At 39.6% G+C, this 24,224-nt stretch overlaps 1 protein-coding gene across 1 annotated transcript; it reads left to right on the forward strand.

Annotated features, from left to right (window-relative positions):
• Nucleotides 1-869: 869 nt before the first annotated feature.
• On the forward strand, nucleotides 870-11,901 carry LOC116257417 (uncharacterized). Its single transcript, XM_031634142.2, has 5 exons — nucleotides 870-1,426; nucleotides 4,087-4,263; nucleotides 5,354-5,636; nucleotides 5,825-6,581; nucleotides 9,246-11,901. The coding sequence occupies exons 3-5, from the start codon at nucleotides 5,406-5,408 to the stop codon at nucleotides 11,663-11,665; spliced, it is 3,408 nt and encodes a 1,135-aa protein (XP_031490002.1). The 5' UTR covers nucleotides 870-1,426; nucleotides 4,087-4,263; nucleotides 5,354-5,405; the 3' UTR covers nucleotides 11,666-11,901.
• The last annotated feature ends 12,323 nt before the right edge of the window (nucleotides 11,902-24,224 follow it).

The following is a 24,224-nucleotide window of genomic DNA, read 5'->3' on the forward strand; positions in this document are numbered from 1 at the left end:
ATAAGAAAGCAGGCCTACAAAGCAAATTTCTGTCCCAATATCTGCCCTTTTGTTTATTTTTATTATATTCCTTACCAAAACAAGTCCTTGTGTCACAAGAGGGAGGGACCGCCGACCCCAGCACAGAAAAGGGCCACCCAAAGTGAGAGGGGCTGCGACACCGCCCCTCACTTATCCGGTTCGATCACCGAACCAGAAAACCGAATCGGGCACGCTCTGGGACACACCAAATCACCACATTTGCATGACCGGAGAGGAGTTCCCTCACATTACATTCTCTAAGCCTCGTCAATTTCTGCCTTAAAAAGAAAAACAAAAATAAAATACATACAAAATAAATAAAATTTTAATATGAAACAGCTTACAAGTATTTTTTTATGCATAAACGATGTTTTAAACTGAAAAAGACCCCGCAATCAGGTTATGCAAAACCTAGGTGAAAGCCAAGTTTTTACAAAAGCGGAGTTTCTAAAAAACCCAATTTCCATGACATCTAAACACTTTATGAAGACAAAAACGTTATTTTGCTTCAAAAACCCATTTTTGTGTGTATCCAAACACGCCCTTAGAGACACTGTTATGATAGTTCTCAACGTCGAGTTTAAGGTCTCATGTGAAAATGAAAAATGAAGGACCGAACGCAAGGGACATCACGGCCCGGGCCAAGTTCCGGCAGGACAGGCAGAGACGGGAGACAGGTGACGGGGAAAAGAGAGGCCGAGCCGATTTCTTGCGGCCCGGGACGGGGGCAAAGCGCCAAGGGGTTGGACGTTGACAAATTCTGGATCATCGTTTTGTGCTCATGGAACATTAAAAGAGGAGAGAGAGAGAGAGAGAGAGAGGAGAGGATCGTAAAAGAATATAATAAAAAGAATCATGGAAAATGGAGGGGAGAAAGTGAAGAAAGAGAGAGAGAGAAGAAGGTCATCGTGCTTTCTGTGTGTGAGAAGACCGCTTTATCTGAGGATCTCTCTCTCTCTCTCTCTCTTCCGTGTATCTTCCTCCGCAATCCTTTTCTTTTTCTTCCCCTAACGACAGGATTCTCTCTCTCTCTCTCTCTGGTGTTTACCTGTGGCCCCGCGTCCGCAGCAGCAGCGGCGGCGGAACCGGAATGACAGAGGATTAGATATAATCTCTGTCTCTCTATCTCTCTCTCTTTTTCTCTTCCTCTAGATTCAGATGGTGCTCTTGGATCCGGTGCACGACCAGGCCTTCGGTTGGGACTGAGACTCTGGCGCCGGCCGGAATTCTTGACTGCTCCGGCGACGTCCCTTGGTGGTCCTCCTTTTGGTGCATTGTCTTCCGGGAAGAAGGCGAGGGCCATGTGTTCGGGGCCGTACGAGGCTGGGGCCTTGGCAGTGAATCGGCTCCCACTCCTGCGTCTCCCTTCTGTGGGTCTCGGACACTGATAAAGCGATGTGAGGAGGTGGACGAACTCTCTCTCTCTCTCTCTCTCTCTCTCTTCTCTCTCTCTTTCGTGGAAATTTCAAGTTCGGATGGAATATGGCTAGGGTTTTTCCTGGACTGCGTTTGATTCCTTTCTTTGTTGCGGAGAGCTGGAGATGTGGAGCTTAGGTGAAGTAATTTGGCTTGATAATCGTCGACCTTTCTGCGAGGATCTTGTTTTGAGGTTTAGAGTCAGAGGGAGATTTTTGTTCTTTCGACGTCTTCTCATGATCTCGACGATTTCCGGAGAAGAAGTCCTTTTCCTCTCGTTGAATTTTCCTTTATCCCTTTTTTGTAAATTTAGAACGGAAAATTTTAGTTCGTGTCCGGGTGAAGTGGACTGAAACTGCAGTTTTTTAATGTGAATTTTAAATAAAGATGTCGATTAGTTTCGGCGATCCATCCTCCTAGAAAATGTGTTTCAATACTTTTCTCCAAAATTTGAAACGCTTCCGCAAAATCAGGTCTTCGGATCACGACGGTGATCATATATTATTTTTATTTTTTTAATGGTTTATTCTTTCATTAAATTTGTTTCTGCTTCTTAAGTTTTTGCCTGGATGCGTTCTTTTGAGCATCAAATGAAGCTTTATTTTTTAAGTTTCGACGGAGACTACGGTGTTTACTGTTCCTTTTTTCAATTTATTCATATGTTTTTCATGCAATGCTCGTGTATAAGTTTCCCATTAATTCGACTTATTTTTCTGAGGCCGACTGAGTGGCTTTTCCGCTTTCTTAACAGATTGCATCTCCCTGCTTTTCTGCTCATCTGCAACCGTATGAATTTTCTAACTTTGCTTTGTGTTCCCGAAGATACTTGCTTGCTCTTGCCTAAATTCTGCCATTATAAATGCATGAAATTAGTTTCGACCGAATTCTGCGGGCTTCAATAAAAAATAGAGATGCATGCGATAGTGTCGTTGTGACGAAATTCCTGAGACAATTGCTAGCTGCAATTTCTTTTGCTTTTGCGAACTTGGTTCTATATTACGTAGGTTGATGACCCCAGAGGATTCCATTATTAGGAATTTAGGATGGACGAAGCACATTATGACATGATAGTTGTTATTTTCTTCACATCTCATCTACCGGATAGTTTTTTACTGGATGCCATTTAATAACCGGATAGCATGCTAAAGAAGAGCAAAAGGTTGGTATACCCTTAATCCAAATTCTCATAGGTTTCCCCAAATAGCTTTCAAGTCTTTTTCTTTCTCCCAAAATTGTTAGGCTATACAGTGTGAAATATTTATGGCTATCAGTGCCTTTTTGTGTTTCATGGGAAAGATATTGGCAAATAATGACCACAGCATGCCTTGCAGTTGGAAGATTAGATGTAGAGTTCTTTAGTTTGGATGAATAAATTGACAATGGCATAACGTTATATAGCTGTTCTGTGGTATTAAAAGGGGACTATTGATAACTACTCAAAAAAAACTTGGGATCAAAGATAAAGCAAACACCATAACTTCTTCCATTCACATGCATTTTCTGCAGATTATCAGAAAAACTGAATCCTTTCCAGTTATTATTTGCTAATATGCAATTGAACACACTCATTCTTTGCTAAAATGATAATCGCAAATGAGCATAAGCAAGTGGCAGAAGTACATACTCTGTTGATATTGGCAACTGGGGATACAGCATCCGATGTCTGATCTTTGTTTCGAGACCAAACTTTTCCACGATAATGATTCACACAGAAGGACAAACAGGAGAAAGATAGTCAGGAAAAATATGTTCAGACAAATATTTGTTTAGCATGTACTTGTCCCCAAAAAAGGCTGGATGGAACGGGATCAGTTGCAATATAATTAACATCTCGGAAACTTACTATTTAAGATTTTGTTCCAAATTTTAAAAACTGATACTATAAGTGGACTAGGTTTTAACTCTGGAAATTAAGTCTGCAGGTTGGAATTTTGAAAAAGCAACAGAAAAAATTGATATTAAATTGTAATTGAACAATTTTTCGTGCACTTATTGCACAAGTTTGCACTTTCATAGGCATGAAGCGCTTTCTTATGATGCTAACGGGATTGGAAAATATTATTCTAGTAGCCACATAACTTGCTATGAACTGCAAGCTTCATGATACCCATTGGCAGGTTTTGTAGCAAACACACCTCTTCATGCATGATATACTAGTTTCTTAGTTTCCATGAAATTGTTGGAACCCTTGTTTGTTTATTACAAGGATACTCTGCTCACTCCTTTAAATGAAAATTATTATGGGAGCTTCTTATCGCTATATCCATGTAAACACATGCTTGTATTTTTTTTTTTGGTTAAGATATTATTGTCATTTGCTTGCATGATTGCTTTAGACATGATATTGGCATATTTGTTGATCTATATATAACTCGGACGTGATGTATGTTTTTTCGGGTTTAAGATTGTATTGAAAGGGTGATCAAGTATTTGGATCGTCAAGTCCCATCTTTTTCAGCATTATGAAATTTGCATTCCCTTGAAGTCAATATGTGAATTGATATTGAGAATATGGAGCATTGACTTAAATGTGATAGCATTTTTTAAAGTAACAAAGTCGGTCTTGTTGATGCTAATGATTAGATTACTATTTATGATAAAAAGAAAAGGGAGGTTTTTAACCAATACCATATGCCTCTTAATTGTCAGGTAAACTGAAAGTCTGTCAACATGAGTGATGATAGTGCAACCATAATGAAGATCAACATGTTCTAGCCAGACCATAAGAAGAGATTGATATGATGTTAGAGCCTGATGATGGCGATGAGTTTCACGAACTGGAGTCTGGCCATAATTGCTGGTGGAAATATGTCTTCATAAGATTTTGTAAGTTTGAATTTTGAAATTCCGTTTATTGTATAAAACCCTTGAAACCTTCAAACGTTGAGGTTTCATCAATAGTTATATAATATCATGAATATCAATCTTAAAATATGGAAATGAAAGCCAACGTATTCAATGGAAAAGGGATGCTTCAGACTGAGTTGTTTGATTCAAAGTTGAATCGTCAGTTTTACTGGGTTAGCCTAGTGGAAGGATATGAAAACCCACAAAGTCAGGTAAGACTTGGCTTATTCATACTGCAGCTCAGATGTGTGTGGCTATGAGTTATCACTTGTTCATGCCAGATCATCTCTCTCTCTCTCTCTCTTGATGCACACACACACACACACATTATGTGCATATATGTGTGAATGTTGCACATGGTGTCACTTCTAAAGCAGCATAAAACATAAAAACTTTTAATAGTGGAAATTGAGATGCCTTTTTTTCAAAATTTCACTGGGTGTTGTTGGCAAGTGTTAATTGTTGATTAACTTTACAGGCAACTATTTTGAATCTTAGAAGTTGTTTAAGAAATTAAGTTAGACAACACTGTTGAGTTCACTTGGAAACCTCAATTGCTTAAATTTGTTGATGTTTGGTTTTCGGTGCTAGGCTTGTTGTCATGCATACACGTGCCACTTGTATGGTTGATCCACTTCCCATGTCCGAATGTTGCTTTTGCCATTTTGCTTACTTTTGTCATCACAAGCATCTATTCATTATCTATGCCTTTCTCTCTCTTTCTTTCTTTCTCTCTCTCTCTCTCTCTCTCTCTCTCTATATATATATATATATATATATATATATATATATATATATTATATGTATACACACACACACACGTGTGTGTGCATAAAGTATAACCATAAACCTTAAAGAACAATGCTTACTAAAGGAATGTCCTAATGTAACATTTCATTCATGTGTAATTGGATTGCATGTTAACAGGCTGCATGTTTTCGTTATCTCTTTTTTCTTGCTTTGTTAAAATCTCAAGCTCAAGAGTACTACTTATCTGTGTTTATTTTAAACATTTTATATTTTCTTTGTAGGGTAACTGAACTTTTACAATATAACTGATTGTTTACAGATTCATCTCACCTCAGCTAGTATTAGTGGTGCCTACTATTCTGTCGGTAGGAATGGGAGCAAAAGTACAATGTAACAGATACCTGCCTGCGTATTACCACATGAAGGATCTGAATGATGATGTTAGGAGTACTATTTGCTCACAATTTTATGAAGATCGGATCTTTGCTGGGGGACAATACTGTAATGGTTTCATGCAGCAGAGTGCAGACGGTTATTCCGAATATGACAAGGAGGTACTCAAACAGACAATGCTTGAACATGAAGCCATATTTCGGAAGCAGGTAATACCCGTTGGTTCTTTCAATGTTATTCATTTCTCTTTATGTAGTGCCAATAGTGCAGATTATTTTCTGAAGATTTAGCATGAACGAGTGTGTCTACTTTCTATTAAACCCATAAATTACATAATTTGATGACTAGATAATTTCTGGGCAATGGTTAGTAAGTGACAACTTATACTTTCCTATAGGTCAGTGAATTGCATCGCCTATATCAGGTACAGAAGGATTTGATGGATGACTTGAAAAGGAACAAAGCAAGCACATACTCCTTACAGATGGAAGCCATGTTTGATGGCCACCATCTTTCCCAAATAAAGTCTGCTGATCCATCTAGATTTTGGCAAGCGTCTATGCCATCTGTTGCATGCTCAAGTTCCAGTAGACCCTCTGTTTCAGACATGAAAAGGACTTGCTCTCCTTTGGATCTTTTAAAAGAGAATGGCATACAAAAAGTACCTACTCCAACCCATAGTATTAAGCAAGAATCCTGTGAACCTCTTAATCTGCAAAGGAATAAGAGTGCACGGAGATCTATTGACCTTCAACTTCCAGCTGATGAATATATTGACATTGAAGATGAGGAATTGTCAGTGGAGGAGGTAAAAGTTCCTGATCGTGATCTTGTACTTGAGAGTGAGGTAAAACTAACTCTTGGCACTGGGTATAGTGAAAATGCAAAGAGTGGACAAAAAAAATCAGGCATATATTCAGCAGATGGGTTCCACAGTCACCAGAAAGCAGGGTCAAACAATACCTATGAAGCGTCCTGTCATAAGGACATTGCAACTTCCAGCTTTAGAGTGCCAGGGGTATTTCCTGGTGAAGTTCGAGCCAGACAACGAGTCGTGGATCCAAGTCCTGCTGCACCGCTAAAGGATTGCGTTATGGAAGATGGCAACAGGCGTTATTGGAATTTTTTGGAATCAGAATGCAACGGAATCAAAGGTAGCTGGCATTCCCTATCTTTTTGATATACTTTTTCATCTGGTACAAGCTCGCAGTAGTAGACACATCAAGTTGTTGAAGCAAACATTTCTACACTTTAAAGTACCATGCTGAAGAAAGACCTCTTTCTATTGTGTTTTATTGATTTTTTTTAAGGGTTAAGACCCATAAATATAATCCGTGTGGTCTGTTTAGTTAGAAATATGTTTTAGATTGCCAAACTGCATCTGGAAGCAGATTTCTTAAGGACTTCGAAATCAGGTTTTGAAATGCATTAGACTTTCTTGATAAAAAATTGTCAGTCCTTTTCGCATTTGGAAAACCTAGTCTGAATCGTGTTTACTAATAAATGTACCAGTGGATACGTTGGGGTCAGGAATTCACAAAATGTTACTTCCACCTGCTTGTGCTAGAATGCTTCAATGTAACTGCAAGTTATTTTTATGCTTAATTGTTTAGTGACTTTGTTAATAAATTTTCTTACTTTGTAGTATGCCTGTTGTCTTTGAATTTAAATTTATACTAAATGGTAGTCACAATTCATTCGGTAGGCTCCTTATCATCTTGAGTTAGATAGCTGATTTACCAAGTGGTGAGGATGCTTAAATTACTGAATTCTCCTCTTAACATGACGTCCCACAAGTATATGCGTTACTCTTTTCTCTAGAAGAAAAACTATTTCAGAATACTCTTTCACTGTTATCAACAGGAACTAACATCTTATCCTCCTGCCATATTTCTGTAATAGCATATTTATGCTAGGATATTTAGAAATTCCGGGGCTTCACCTTCTCCACTTCCCAGTTCAAGGATCATGGTTCAATTGTCATCCATTCATTTACTTACTTGTGCATGTATTCTCCATAGACCGTAGTTGTAAGGAAGTGAGATAGTATGAATTCAGTAGTTGGTAAGGCCTCAGTCCCTATAAGGATGGTCATGTTCTGAAGCATTTTATTATTATTATTATTGTTATATTTTCATGCACGAGGTTGACATCATTACGTAGTTGACCTCAAAAGAATAAAGAAACTTGAGTTGTCAAAATTTTCACTGTTTTGGTTTTTTTTTGGGGGTAATGATCTGTCCTCCTGTGGGCAACAAGCGAGTCTTCATGGATTCTCCAAGGAAGTTTTGAGAATGTTAGCTTTGCCCAGGAAAGCGGAGAGGACTCTCAGCTTCAGAAGAAACTAGATTTAGACAATGTCATTTCAAATTCATTTACTACATCAGGTCTCCAATAAGATTTTTTGATTAAGGGTGCTTCATCATTGTCCATGGATGGATTTCCAATATACATCTATAAGTATGTCATCTCCCTTGTGTCTCTTGCTGTCCAATATTTTGGTGTTCTGTAAGCAATGTAACACTCTTCCACAGGTTAGGAAACACAGGTGTTGGTTGATAGGCTGTCAAGACATTGGTATTGGCTACCTCACCCACATTATAATGGTTGAAATGTGGAACAGCCCACACCCAAAACTCGAGCCCGGGCCCGGCCCGACCATTCAAACCCGAGCCCGAGTCCGGTCCGGGCCCGGCCCGATTAAATTTAAAAATAATTTTAATATAAAATAATATATAAATGTAATTAATCGTAATAAAATATTATATATATATAAATTAATAAAATAAATATATATATAAAAAAAAAACATTATCGGGCCCAACCGGGCCGGGCCCAATAAGGAACTGGGCCAAGCCCGGTGCCCCTTTTTCTGGGCCCAGGCCCGAGTCGGGCCGGGTACCGGGTACCCGCCGGTGGCCCGGCCTGGTGCTCAGCCTTAAGATTCAGGCCAGCCTATGTGAGGACCTTGATTGGATGATGTGTGATTTTCCTTCTGGCCTCCAAACTAGCTTGGACTTTGAACTTTGAAGGTTCTTTTAGTTAAACTACATAGTGCTCGTTTATATTAATTATACAAGCCTTCAAAGCATTGGATGGCTTTTTATTGCTCAGAACTTCAAATTGATGAGCCTGACCACATTCTCTCATTTGCTTGTCCTTTCACATCTTTTAGGATATGTTTGATCTATTGTGGATTGATTATATGCATTTTATGTCGATGGCTAGAAACAGGTTTTTCTTAGTTGTATCATCTCTCCATCATCCAAAGTTTGAAATTACATTCAAAATTATGTCAGTATGTGCATCACTCGGCTTGGTGCCAACTATACTTAGCTTTGTTGCATAATATTCTCTTTTCAAATCTTTGGTTTGATCTGTGACTAGTATGTTACTGTTGAGTGAAAAGCATGCCTAGGCCCTAGGTGGCCACTTTTCGACTAGGCTGGGCTACATAGGCGCTCAAGTGAAAAAAATGTTATTTATTTCGTTTTTGTTATCTTCTTTGCTTTTGCCTTTATTATTTTTCTTTTGCTTTTTTCTTTTTTTTTTTTCCTTTCCTCTTTGTCCCCATCATCTCCTTCTTCTGCCTCCTCCTCCTCCTCTGCCTCTTCCTTCGATTTACTGCTTTTGTGTGCCTAGGTGCCATCTAGTTTTTTTTAAGGTCCACTTCCTACACCTGTCTGGTGCTTTTGTTTACATAGGTCTATTAATTATATTACACCATGTCATTAACCTAAATTCAGTTATTGGGAAGCAGATATATGGTGGCACTATTTTTTTTTCTCTAATACTCTGTTGCTGCCCCTTTCTTACAGAGCATTACAAAAGCACAGGTGCTCCATTTTTCCAGAGTGTTAGGAATAATGACCCAGTTGATTTTAGTAAATCACGTGAACCCCCAGCATTTGTTTTGCCAGAACAGAGACAAAAGGAATTATGGTTAAAAGATACAGAAATGCTGAAGATGAATGTTGCAGTGACCAATCCTGCAAGAGACATAAGGCCAACTTCTTTGGCTGGAACCTCCCCAGCTGTTGCTCAATCTGGTCCGACTAGTAGTGGGTCTCTGGAAATTTCTTCCTGGAGAAGGTCTAAGAACACCATTAATCAGTTACCTTTTGGAATTCAGTCACAAGCACATTTTGATGGACCTACAAGGAGAGATCTTCCTGGCAAAACTACCTTTCAACCTTTTCAGAGTACAGAGATTTATAAAGAGAAGTTGTGTCTTGGTGTCACTTCAACTCCTCATCAGGGTCTTGGCCATGAAGTGCCACTTTGTAACAGTATCGACCTGTCTAAGCCAGAAGCAAGTGGATCACGGTCGTGCTCCTTTCTTCGCCTTGAGAAGCCAGATTTGAATACTGACAACAACTTTAGTTATGAGCACCCAGAAGGCAATGGTCCTAGGAAAATTATGAAGGAATTTGATTGTCGTGATGTCAAAGCAAACAAAAGTGTTGATTTATCCCTGGCACTTCTGGATGTACCTGGAGGTGATAATTGTGTTCATAGTGCTAGGGACCTGTTCCTTTCTAGAGGTAAGGATGATAATCCATTGCAGAGGCAATTCATGCCTCAAATGGAGGCAAATGCACAGGCTAACAAGACAGCAGACATCGACAACGGCAGTGCTCAAACAGGTAAAGGCCTCTCACGAGTTTTTCATCAGCCTTTGTCCTACATCAACCTGGAGGAACCATCAAATGTCAAATATGAAACGGCAGGACAGATATGTGATGCAGCAAAAGTTTCCCTGCCTAAAAATGACACAAGCTTTGTTCAGGAATTTTCATTTCTGCAGGCAAACAAGAATGATTTGGCTGTTGTCCCTGATATTCAGGAAACCAGAGGCTTATTAAGCAATGGCTTCAATTTCTTAAAGGAACCATTTGCTCATGAGTTGCCATCAGAGCCCAGTAAGGATTGGTCAAACTTTGAAGGCTCCAAAAAGCAAGACCACATTCAAGGACTTCAGGGAAGCACACTGGGTGATCTCAAGTTACGAAGTGTTAAAAAGCATGTCTTGGTAGGTCGAGCAAGTGGGTGCTCTGCACGTCAAGAGATTACTAGTACTGCCTCTGGTTTTCATGATGGAATCTCCAGCTGCTTAGGTGAAAGTGGACAAGAATTTGCTCTTTCATTTAAGATGGAATCCCTAGCTAAGGAGGGAAAAGTCTCTAATGAAGACAAAGTTGGACAGGGTGAATGCAAGATGGTCACGAGTGTGAGGGACGAAATGCCTCAACACAGAAGGAAGATCCCTCAGTGCAGAAGAATCGATCTTTCAGATGTTGACAGGAATGGATTGGAGAATGATTGGATATTAGGCCTGCCTGGCGATTCTGCTAGGTTGCGGACACCTGTAGTGCCAGCACAGATGGCACAGAAGGTTTTGCATCTTGAAGAATCCATCAAAATTGATTGTTCTGTTGCTGGTGGTAAATTTTGTGCGGGGGATGGTGACTGCTCAACGGAATCATCAGATGCACTTATTTGTATGGCCGCTGAGGTGCTTATGACAATTTCAGCAGTTGCAAAGGAGAAATCAGATTGTGTTGCTTGGAACGAACCTGAGGCTACATCGAATGGTCCATTGAAATGGTTTGCTGATGTGGCTTGTTCAGGTACTGCTGTTCAACCGGAAGCTAGTGTAGCAGTTTCCGGAGGAAAAGTTGACAATGATCCTCAATCATCTGATGGGGATGATTTCTTCGAAGCGATGACCCTCATGCTGAGAGATACTAAGATGGATGAGGACTACTATTATAAGCCACACCCTCAGAATGAAGAACTCAAGGGCCCTGAAACGGATGCATCTCCGTGTCCGAATCAACCATCTAGGCGAACACCAAGGAGAGGCAGACGGCAAAGAGACTTTCAGAGGGAGATACTGCCAGGTCTCACATCTCTCTCGCGGCACGAGGTCACTGAGGATATGCAGACCCTTGGTGGCCTGATGAGAGCATCTGGCTGTTTCTGGCAGACAGGGCTAGCACGTAAAAATGGCTGCAAAAGTGGGCGGGGCTCCCCAACAAAGGGACGGCGATCAAAAGGCATGGCCGTCGAGGCAAATGAGGCAGTTCTTGCAGTCCTGCAATCAACTTGCAATGCAGAAGTTGATGAAAATGGAGGACTGAAGGGCTTCTCGTGGGGAAAGACGACAAGACGTCGCCGGCGTATGCAGAGAAGTCGGAGCACAGCTGCTCCAGCTTCTTGCATAACAAAGAAATAAGTTTTGGACGACAAAGCTATCCAGCAGAAAAATAGGCAGCAAGTTCAGATCCTGTGCAGCTGTCAAGGAGGATGGTGATGGCCGCTGCCCCTGTAAAGCGTGTCTAGGCCCAATTTGTAGGTGGGCACTACTATTACTTTCTGATTAACAATATTCAAATAATGTGCATTATTTGGTGTAATCTGGAGTAGATATACATACATATGATACATGTACCGCATCCAGTTTGCACTTCAGCCTAGTAAGCTCAACCCTTCTTCCCATGGAGCCTGTACCGGAGCTTTCGGCCATTCCTGCAGAATTAGCTTCAAGTTTCCCCTTTCCATCTTCACTCCGTCATTGCGGCGCTTTGTCTCTTTGCAGTTCCCTCTCCTTGCCATTAAAAGGGTTTGCAGTTAACTCTGTCATTCACATGAGTTCGAGTTTTTTGAGTGCAGCCTACATGCAACAATGTGACTCTCTACCCGCAACAATGTAGATTCTCTACCTACAGGTGTCACGTTGCTCCCGTAACCTTTTGGTCTAACCGAGAATCTTCGTCTTGGACGGTCTTTTCCAACGGAAGGGCAGTCGATCCATGCATTTTCGGCTGCATTTATCGGTCGTACTCGACTCGTTTATAAACAAGCGAACGAGTAAGTTTGAGTTCGTTTATAAACAAGCGAACAAGTCAAGTTTGAGTTTCAGGAACTTGATTCGTTTATACTAGTCAAATTGATTCGTTTATACTATTCAAAACAGGTTGATCGAATCACCGGAAACCTAATCACCGGTTTTGGCTTTTAAGGTAAAAATAAATGTTACACGAGTTAACGTTTATGTGAGTTAAACTAATTAATGCTTACACGAGTTAACACATAAACAGGTTAAATAGGTTAAACGTCGAGCTTGATTTTTGTATAGTCAAGTCAAGTTTTTTGAGTGCAGCCTACATGCAACAATGTAGAGTTTTTTTAAGTGCAGCCTCCATGCAACAATGTAGACTCTCTACCCACAGGTGTCACGTTGCTCTTGTCACCTCTGGTCTAACCGAGAATCTTCGTCTTTGACCGTCTTCTCCAATGGAATGGCAGTCGACCCATGCACTTGGGATTTTAATTTGCACCAAGCGGATCCCTGAGGTGAATAATTCTCTTTTTCCCTCAAGAGAGTAATTCTCTTGTTGATATGCATGCAAAATACCAAATACTTAATATGCGGTATGCCATTTGAGTATTTGGAAGAATTTTGTAGGGATATTAATGGATTCAGATTTGAATTGGGTATCATATTTTTAACCGTACTTTCTTTTTTTTTTAAATATTTACATATCCAAATCAAATATGAACAAAGCAAAGTTATATTTGAATCTCCATCTGATATCTGAATCCAACCCACGTTCGATTTTTACATTCATATTCAAATCCGAACCCGAATTTGAACCAAATCTGGCCAATTTTCAAAATGTAAGAGCATTGAATAGAGAAGATTTATTTAAAATTAAATCTGATCCAATTGTGACCAGTTATTTATGTATATCCAAATTTTAATCTGAATCAATTAGGATGTCATTTTTTAAATCCGGATTTGATTCAATGGTGGATGGCTATGGATGCATGGTGATGCCAAAAATTCTCTTATTCTTTTCCTATACATGTTAAAGTAGGGTGTGCAGTGCAGCCCAATGATGTAATCTGTGTAGTAATGTCAGAACGGACAGTGACAGTGGCTCACAATCATCCGATCTATTTGTTAAAAGTCATGTGTCCCACATCACAAGAAACAATTGTCCTTTCTGCGTCTCTCTACATACAGTTTATATTGTAAGATCATTTGGTGGGCCGGCATATGTCTATGAGGAATTTCAGACATTATGGCTGTCTTAACGTAAATATCCGCTTAAGTGATTGCATTTTGGGATATTACGTCATTTTAGATGGTATGGGGTAATTTTGAAATGTATAGATACCGGTACGGAATTACGGACTCTTTGATGGGTGGAATCCGTAATTGTCTTTATTATAAAATGGTAGTGGTCCCTGGGGTCGTGCAAGGGGTTGCCTGAAACATTGGTTTCTAGGGTTTTCCTCTTCCCCATCTGAGAGAGAATTCAAGCGCGCCGCACGTACCCTGGAAGACCCTGCTGCGATCTTCCCGTGCACCAGATCAGATGGATTCAGGTACGCTTCCGCTTCAGTTTAAGGTTTCGTTTATTTCAATGATTTAGCATGAGCATGATCCTGTTTTAGGGTATATACGTTTGGTTTTGTATATGCGTTATGAGGAGAAATCCCAACATTTGGTATCAGAGCCAATGTTCTTCGTTAAATCGTTGAATTTTTGGATGATTTTGTGCGTCTCCTCATTGGTTCTTCCCTGTTCTTCGGCTGCAAGTATTGTTTTCAAAAAAAAAAAAAAACATTTTGCCGCCTCGCGCCCGAGCCCCTGCGTTTGATTTTTCGGACCGGGTCGGGTCCTGTCGGACCAGACACGCATCCATTTGGTTTAAGTAAATCGGTTCATTTTTTTTTAAACCGGTTTTGGAAAAGACTCGAACCGGTTCATTCGGTTTCAGACCGGTTCAATACGATTCAGAACCGATTCGGTCCGATTCAGACCGGTTCAGACCTTCTAGAGACCGGTTCGGACCTTTTAAACCCGATTCGGACCATTTTGGGACCGGTTCATTCAGTTTTGGAACCGATTCTAGCATTTTCAGACCGGTTCACTTGATATTTAGACCGATTCAGGGCTTTTCAGACCGGTTCATTGAGTTCTGAAACCGTTTTTTAGCCAATTTTAACCGGTTCAGTAGGTTTTAGAACCGATATGGTCTATTTTTGACCGATACGTCTAACTTTAAGACTGGTTCAGCCCTATATAGGGGCATGTGGGTGTTCTAATTGTGGTTTAAGAACGATACGGGCCATTATAAGGCCGATTCAGTAGTTCTTGACCCTCTTAAGCACGATTATGATACTGGTTTATAAATTTTGGACACTTTTAGGCCCCTTTTATTAGATCATTTTGGTTTTGGAATCAATATAGGGCAAATTTGTATGTAAATTTTAATTCATGTATCATGTTTTGCATGTTATTAAAATTGTGTATGTGCTTTAGATGAATGTTTGGATTATGAATTTGATCTTTGGCCATGTCTGTTGTTTGAAATGAGTACGTTTGTACTTTATGTCGCCAAAGTGACCTCTGTTGTACGAATTTGCTTGTTTTAAACATTAAATGATAGTATACTTGATCCATGCGGACAATGATCAGCCCAAAGGAGGATTGTTGTTTGGTCAGGTTTAAGTATACAGGGCAATGAATATGTGATAATTTTTCAGGTTTCCATGTGAATAGCGAGTCAATCCAAAGATAGGCTCGTTGTTTGACAGGGTTAATTATCTATATTCATTGTTGACCAAGAATACCACTTGCAGTTAGTATTTCAATCCAAAGATTAGATATTAATGTTGCCCTGGTACCTTGTGATGGGATTTAGGCCATTGTATTTAAATTCATTTATATTTGTTATTTCATCTTTGTACATGTATTGATTGTGAGCATGTTTGGTATTTTTGTTGTTCTTTGTACAGTGAGTTCTGCTTCCATGATATTTGCAAATTTGAGTACTATTACTGAGATGAATGATTCGATTTTTTTCAAGTAAGAAAAGAAAGACTGTTAAGGAAGTTGCAGTTGACCAATCATCCGTTAAAAAACAAAAGAAACATAAGGAATGCCTATCAGGCTGCTTCTTTTGCAAAGTGAAGGTCATATGAAGGATGATTGTACTGAGTATCACGCATGGCGTGAAATGAAGGGTACATTTCTCACTTTGGTTTGTTCTAAGGTTAATTTAACTTCAGTACCCAGAAACACTTCGTGGGTAGATTCGGTGTTACTACTCACATAGTGTTCATGCAAGACTGCCTAAATTGTCGAATGCCAATTGATGCTGAAAGATTCATCTATGTGGGCGATGGCAAGAAGGCGAAGGTTGAAGCCATAGCAGATTTTCGGTTATTGTTAAAGACTGTTGCTATTTGAATTTGACAGAAACTTATGTGGTACCGTCTCTTAGATGGAATTTGGTTTCTTATTTCCTCATTGGACAAATTCGGTTATTATTGTTCATTTGGAGGAAATAAATTTAAGTAGTTTCTGCGCTCAAATTTGATTGCCACTGGTTCTTTGTCTAGTAGTGATAACCTTTATTTGCTTGATACAGTTGCTTCATATAATGAAACCTTGCATGTTACGTTTAGTGGTACTAAAAGAAAATTGGCCAAAGAGAATTATGCTATGTTATGGCATTGGCGCTTAAGACATATCTCTGAAAGGAGAATATAAAGGCTTATGTCAAAAGGAATTCTTAAGTCCTTTGATTTTGCAAACTTTAATGTTTGCACTGATTGTATAAAGGGAAAATGAACAAACATTAAGGGGTTACAAATTTTATAATCCATTCAGTAAGTCTTTCTTTGAAAAGGGAAATGCCCATTTCTTTGAGGATATTGAGTTTGGGGAGGTGATCAGGTTAGAAACATTGCCTTGGAAGAGGGACCTGAGTCCACTCTATTCGGAAGAAGGCAATGATGTCGATATCTCTACTGGAGAACAAACTCAACAACCTCAAGAAAATCAAGTAGAAGTGCCACTAAGGAGATCCACTAGAGAGAGGAGAAATACAATTTTAAATGATTTTGTCTATCTCCAAGAACACGATGTTGATATGAGCTTAATGGAGGATGATCCTGTCAACTTCCAGCAAGCAATAAAGAGTTCTAAATCTCTTAAGTGGATAGATGCCATGAATGAGGAAATAAAGTCCATGATGGACAATGACGTATGGGAAGTTGTTCCTTTGCCTGAAGGTGTGAAACTCATTGGTTGTAAATGGATATTTAAAACCAAGAGGGATTCATTAGGTAACATCGAAAGGTATAAGGTACGTCCTGTCACTAAGGGCTTTACTCAAAAGGAAGACATTGAATATATATAGACTTTCCCTCCAGTTTCGTTGAAAGACTCTTTCAGAACTATAATGGCACTTGTAGCTCATTTTGACTTAGAGCTGCATCAGATGGATGTTAAGACAGCGTTTCTAAATGGAGACATTGATGAAACGATATATATGGTGCAACCAGAAAACTTTGTTTCAGGAAATGCAAAGAAAATGGTCTGCAAACTCAAGAAATCCATATATGGACTAAAGCAAGCTTTCCAGTCAATGGTATTAAAAATTTCATTAAATTATAGTTTCATTTGGTTTCGAAACTAATATGGTTGATGAATGTGTATACCAAAACTTCAGTGGAGCAAATTTATCTTTCTGGTTTTATATGTCAATAATATATTGCTGACAAGTAATGATGTGGGCATATTTCATGAAACTAAGAAATTTTTGTCATCAAAGTTTGACATGAAGGATATTGGTTGTGCATCTTTTGTATTAAGAATCCAAATATTTCGAGATCGTTCTCGGGGTATTCTTGGATTATCACAAAAGACCTACATTGATAAGGTGCTTCAGCGATATGACATGAAGGATTGTAAACCAGGAGATACTCCAGTTGCTAAAAGAGACAAGTTTAGTCTCAAACAGTGCCCTAAAAGTGAAATCGAATCTAAGAAAATTGAAAGGATTCCCTATTCGTCTGTTGTGGGAAATCTTATGTATGCTCAGGTTTGTACTCGTCCGGATATTGCTTTTATCATTGGAATGTTAGACAGATACTTAAGTGATCCTGGTATGGGTCATTGGAAAGCAGCCAAAAGAGTTTTGAGGTACTTAAAAAAAAGAACATAAGATTTTATGTTTACATACAGGAAGTCAGACCAGTGGGAGATCATTGGGTATTCAGATTTTGACTTTGCTGGGTGCCAAGATAATGGCATCCAATCAGGTTTTGTGATTGCAGAATTTTGTCATGAGGCTGCGCATTTTGTATGGTATAGAAAGACCATTAAGATTCTTGTGTGACAATAATTCAGCAGTCATGTACTCTTATAACAGCTACAATTTGTCAAAGTCGAAGCACATCGACATTAAGTTTTTTTGGGCTGTTAAAGAGGGGATACAGAATGGTCAAGTGTCTTTAGAGCATATTGGGACAAACTCTATGATTTGCGGATCCGCTTACCAAGGGTTTAACACATAAGGTCTTTTACGAACATGTTGTTCATATGGGGGTGTTATCATTGGATGATGTGCTGGTTTAGTGGAAGTTTGTATTTTGTTTGCTCTTATGTATGGACACATATTCAGTTTTCTGCAGAATAAAGTTTAAAGTTCTTTGGTTCCATTCTCTGTTTATGTGTTAGGTTTTGATCTCCATAAGGTTTTAAAGTTGGACCAGTTGAGAATAGACATGTTGTAATCACATTACATGTAATTCTCATGCTATGCATCCATATCAGATCTATGTCATTGATTATGTTAACATTTGTGATCATTGAAGGTTTAGCTAATTTTATTATAGCGAAAGCCGCTTTGGTTCTGTGTTGATATGGTCATGGACGAGATTGGTGAAAATGACGTTTATAAGATAGTAATTATGAGCTCCTAAGGTTTTATGTAATGTCTGAATGTATTAAGACATATTTGACCCAAGTGGGAGATTGTAAGATCATTTGGTGGGCCGGCATGTGTCTATGAGGAATTTCAGACATTATGGCTGTCTTAACGTAAATATCCGCTTAAGTGATTGCATTTTGGGATATTACGTCATTTTAGATGGTATGGGGTAATTTTGAAATGTATAGATACCGGTACGGAATTACGGACTCTTTGATGGGTGGAATCCGTAATTGTCCTTATTATAAAATGGTAGTGGTCCCTGGGGTCGTGCAAGGGGTTGCCTGAAACATTATTTTCTAGGGTTTTCCTCTTCCCCATCTGAGAGAGACCTCAAGCGCGCCGCACGTACCCTGGAAGACCCTGCTGCGATCTTCCCGTGCACCAGATCAGATAGATTCAGGTACGCTTCCGCTTCAGTTTAAGGTTTCGTTCATTTCAATGATTTAGCATGAGCATGATCCTGTTTTAGGGTATATATGTTTGGTTTTGTATATGCGTTATGGGGAGAAATCCCAACATATATTCCATAGAAGATTGTACAAAGTTGGTATATCCCATCTTTCGGATACGCTCTTGTGCTCGTATGTGCACTCTATACTCTCTCTTTCAGCAAGAGAGACTGTAAGTTCACCTGGTTCCCATGTAGCTTTAGACCATTGGAATGATACACCCTCCTATAGATGCATCAGCATTTCTTTGTTACACTGCATAAAGATGTGCTGCTACCTGCTTTCTCTCCTTTATGTCAGCCATGATCGACTATTGTGATGTTTGCACGTCACCAGTAATCGCCGCAGGAGCAATTTCCATTGTTAAAATGATGGAAATGGTTCAGATCTTTCATTGTGACGCGGTAACCTTGGCAACCAACTTTGTGGCACAAAGGGTTTTTTACGATGCGGATCGTTGCTCCTGCTGTATGTTAACCATTCCAAAAGCAATGGCCAGCTTCTCACTGTGAGTATTGATATTGTTCGTGTGTATCTCTTATATGAGAGTACCCATATTTGGCATTTTTCATTCTTAGGGAACTAGATTTCTCAAGAACATCTACGAAACTAAGAATTTCTTTTGATTCTGGAGGGGAAGTGTAGGAAGCGTCTTCAGAACATTGATTTTCATTTTTATTGCATCAATCCTTTTGGTTGCCATTGAATTTTCAAAGTGGCATTTGATGGTTTGGAATTTTGATTTAAAAATGAAAATCCATAATCATAATTCCTCTTCAAATTGGAACAAAATCAAAATTTTAGGTTGGAGTTTCCTAATTTCTGAAACAAAATACCTAGTTTGTTTAATAATTCAAATTTCTTAAAAGATGAGCATTTTGATTCTAAAATTTCATGATTCTAGATATATCAAAAGCCCCCTCACAGATGCTGGTTTACCTGAAATATATTTCTTCGTGGGCATTTGGATGAGACTCCAAAATGCTGTTCTAGAGGCAAAACGTGATGATATTTTTGGATTGTTTAGTGACATCAAAAACTGGGTATCATGAAAAACCCATATTTGACAAAATGTTGTTTGTTAAAAGGGAGTGAAAAACCTAATCCTCCTCGTGTTCATAAAACACTTGGTTTTGGGTGTGTCACACAAACCAGGTACTCAAAACTTATTAAAAAACTCAGTTTTCACAAAATCAAGCTTTTACAAAATTGGGTTAAATGATGGCGTCATCTAAATGCCCCCTTCAGTCGAGGGGCGGACCCAAGGAGGGGCATGCATGGGCCCTGTCCCCACCTCATTTTTAAAAAAAAAAAAATTACATGTAAATTTTAGAAAATTTTACTTGTCTTATATAAAAATTTTCAAAAACGATATTTTGGTCTCTGTTAAACTTTAGAAACTTTAATTTACCCAAAATTTAGAAACTTTAATTCACCACATTTTTGGTCCTCATTAGAAATAGCCAAATAGGTGTATCAACAACATAGTGCTCGAGGTGGAAGTTTGCCACATGATTTTGAGCTGCTTCGGTGAATTTGGGTTTAAAGAAGAAGGGTTAGGGAATGACGGTTGGGACTCAGGTCATTTGTGTTCGTTCTGGACATGATGCTATCCCATGAGGGTCTTGTAAAGAACCGTGAGGATTGAGAGAGAGAGAGGGAAAGATTCAGCAAATGAATCACATGTCTGTTTGTTATTGATTATACAAGGTATTTATAGAGTACAAGAAAGATGACGTTACAACAAAAAAGGCAAGAAATAAAATCGTGTAATCAGATCCTAAATTGATAGTGATTGATACGATTTTATTTCTTGCTGAAATCATTCCCTCATTCAAGCTCCTTCATGATTCCATGATCTTTCCTTGAAGGGGCTCTTTCCTGTTTCAAGATCTTTCCTTAACAGCCTCCCGCAAACTGAACGGCGGCTCTATGACGTTGAGGTTGTTTCTAAAATCTGTGAACACTGTTCCTCCTAGAGCCTTTGTCATTCCATCCGCTAATTGTTCTTTAGTACGAATGAAATTCACTTGGATCTCTCCTTTATTGACATGATCTCTAACGAAATGAAAATCAATTTCAACATGCTTGGTGCGAGCATGAAACACAGGGTTTGAGGCTAAATATAGAGCTCCTATATTATCACACCATAAAGTTGGTGCATCTGATAATGGAAACTGTAGCTCTTTCAGGAGAGATTTTAACCATAGTATTTCTGCAGCAGCACAGGCTAGGGACTTGTACTCAGCTTCAGTGCTGGACCGAGCAACTGTTCTTTGTTTTCTAGAAGCCCATGAGACAACATTATTGCCTAGGAAAGCAACAAAACCTCCGGTCGACTTTCGATCTTCTGGACTACCAGCCCAGTCTGCATCAGCAAAAATACTCAATTGCAAAGATGATGATCGAGTCAAGCGAAGGGCATAATGACTGGTTCCTTTTAAATACCGAAGTATTCTTTTGACCATCGTCCAATGAACAGTCTTTGGCGAGTGCATGAATTGACAAGCGCGATTTACAGCAAATGCAATATCTGGACGTGTGAGAGTAACATATTGTAGTGCGCCTATTATACTTCGATACATCGTGGGATCCGAAAATAACTGCTCAATGGCTGTAACAGATTTAGTGATCACCAAGGGAGATGTTGTAGGTTTGGCATTGTCCATTTGAGCTTTGTGAAGAATGTCAATAATGTAACGATGTTGACTCAGATATATCTCCCCAGGCCTTCGCTTGACTTCAATACTTAGGAAATAGGTAAGGGGACCAAGATCCTTTACCGAGAATGCAGAGCCAAGCTGTTTAATAATATGAGAAACGAGAGACGGCGCGGATCCGGTGATGATCAAATCATCTACGTACACAAGAAGAAAAATGTGATTGCCATCGCGAGAGTAAATAAACAGAGATGCATCAGACTGAGAGGCAACAAAGCCAATGTCGCGAAGGAAACAACTCAAGCGATGATACCAGGCACGTGGAGCCTGCTTGAGACCATACAAAGCTTTGTCTAGCTTGCATACATGATGAGGATAGGTGGCATCTTGAAACCCCTCTGGTTGAGCCATATAGACATCTTCAGAAAGAAACCCATTAAGGAAAGCATTATCAAAATCAAGTTGTCGTAATGACCAGTCAAACTGAACAGCTAAAGAGAGTAGGACTCGGATAGTAGTTGGTTTGACGGTGGGACTGAAAGTTTCTTGATAGTCAATACCAGCCGTTTGAAGAAAACCCCGGGCGACAAGGCGCGCCTTGTGCCGTGCGATAGAGCCGTCAGGATGACGCTTGAATTTGTACACCCATTTGGAACTGATAATGTTGAAGTCAGGTTGAGGCGGAACGAGATGCCATGTTTTGTTTTTCTGCAATGCTGAAAATTCTAATTGCATAGCTTGGCGCCAACACGTGGAACGAATAGCCTCTTTAAACGTTCCTGGTTCTTCTTGTTCATGGATGGCAGAAAAAACTTTGGGTTTTAACGAGCCAGTCATGGAACGAGTGATCATCGAGTGAGAAGGATGCAGAGCATCTTGAGTGGCTGCGACATCAGTAACTATGTCCGACGAAGAAGCCGCCAACAGGTCCGACACGGGCAGGCTGATAGGCTCCAGTGAGGACGACGCCAAAGTCATGGTGGGTGTAAGATCCTCATAGGCTCCCCTGATGTGGGCTGAGCAGGCCCATGGACGGGCAGGCTGATATGCTCAGAGGAAGAAACCATAGCAGATGATGAAGAACCAATTATTGGTAGTGGCAGAACAATATACGATGACGACGATGCTGGCTGTAATGGAGCGACGGGACTACTTGAAGGAGAGCTGGTTGTGTGTGGTAGCCAATGCGATACAATATCTTCTGAAATAGTCATATGTTGATCGGACTTGCTCGGATGAGTTTCATCAAAAATAACATGCCGAGATATAAAAATACGGCGATGACTCTTGTCATAGCATAAATACCCCTTATGATGACTAGCATAACCCAGAAAGATGCATGGAGTGGTCTTGGGCAGAAACTTGGAATCATTCATGGGTGTCAATAATGGATAACATGTGGTTCCAAAACCCCGAAGATGTGTATACTCTGGATCTTGATGAAAGAGCATATAAAAGGGTGACTTTCGCTGCAATTTTAGTGTTGGTAATCTATTGATAAGATAAATAGCAGTTCGAAAAGAATCATCCCAAAAATTATATGATAAACCGGCATCATAGAGCATACTTAATCCTGTTTCAACAACATGACGATTTTTGCGTTCAACGATGCCATTTTGTTCGGGAGTGTAAGGACAAGAAAACTGATGAAATATTCCATGTGCTTCACAAAACAAAGCTAAGTCAGAGTTGACAAATTCTTTTCCATTATCGGATTGAACGGAACATATGTGAGCATTTAATTGCTTTTCAACCAAGGTTTTGAAATTCTTGAAACATGGAACAACTTCAGACTTAGCTTTAAGAGGAAACAACCATGAAAATCTGGAATAGTTGTCAACAATAAGAAGAAAAAACTTAAAGCCTTCCCGAGAGAGAATAGGGGCAGGTCCCCATACATCCATATGAAGCATTTCAAGAGGACGTGATGCTTGAAAATCAGAAATTGGAAAGGGTTGTTTATGTGCCTTTCCCATAAGACAAGACTAACAAACTCCTTTCTGAATAGGAGAATTTATTGAAATGAACTGACTAGAGTTTAGAAAGCTAACAATCTTCTTGTTTGCATGACCAAGCCGCCGATGCCATAGATCAAATGACGCTGAAGGTTTATTGACGCCTATTGGAAACCAGCAACTAAACGCTGCCCCCTTGGTTGAAGATGACTCAATGTTTGATCGGACAGCCTTGATGGGGTAGAGCCCGTTACGCATCTTTGGTCCTTGAAGAAGAACCTTGCCCGTCTGTCGATCCTTAATAATAAAATCATGTGGTGAGAATTGAAAAATACAATCATTTTCAGACGTAAATTTTCCCACTGATAAGAGATTATGAGCTATTTTAGGAACATGCAAGGCATTAGTAAGTTTGAATGAAGTCCCTTCAGAATTAACTAATAAATTGCGTGTATGCTTAATAGAAAGGCTTAAACCATTACCAATCATGATATTGTCTCTTCCATCACATGGTGTTTTGTTTTGCATCATCTCATCACTGTTGACAATATGATTAGTCACTCCCGAGTCGGGATACCAATATTCACTTGTAGACTCCTGTAGGTTCATGGCTGAAAATGCCCGCGGGATATCATAACATGTCCTTGCCGAATGACCCTTCCGTCCGCAATATTGACACGTTACGATAGGTCGAGAATGACTTCCATTTCCTGCATTGTTGTTTGGATGTTCATGCTGTGGTTGAGGCTGGAGAGGAGGTTGTCTTCCTCGTCCTTGGAATCGACCTCCTTGCCGACCCCTAAAGTTGCCTCGACCTCTAGCGCGTCCTCGAAAAGTATTAAAGGCAACTTGATTTTCAGCCTGTGGTAATGCCTGAATGGATCTGTTAGAGTTGGACATTGACGATTTGAACATCTCAAGTCTCTTCTCTAG

The sequence above is a fragment of the Nymphaea colorata genome, chromosome 7 (assembly GCF_008831285.2).
Source record: "Nymphaea colorata isolate Beijing-Zhang1983 chromosome 7, ASM883128v2, whole genome shotgun sequence".
Taxonomy (NCBI): Eukaryota; Viridiplantae; Streptophyta; class Magnoliopsida; order Nymphaeales; family Nymphaeaceae; genus Nymphaea; species Nymphaea colorata.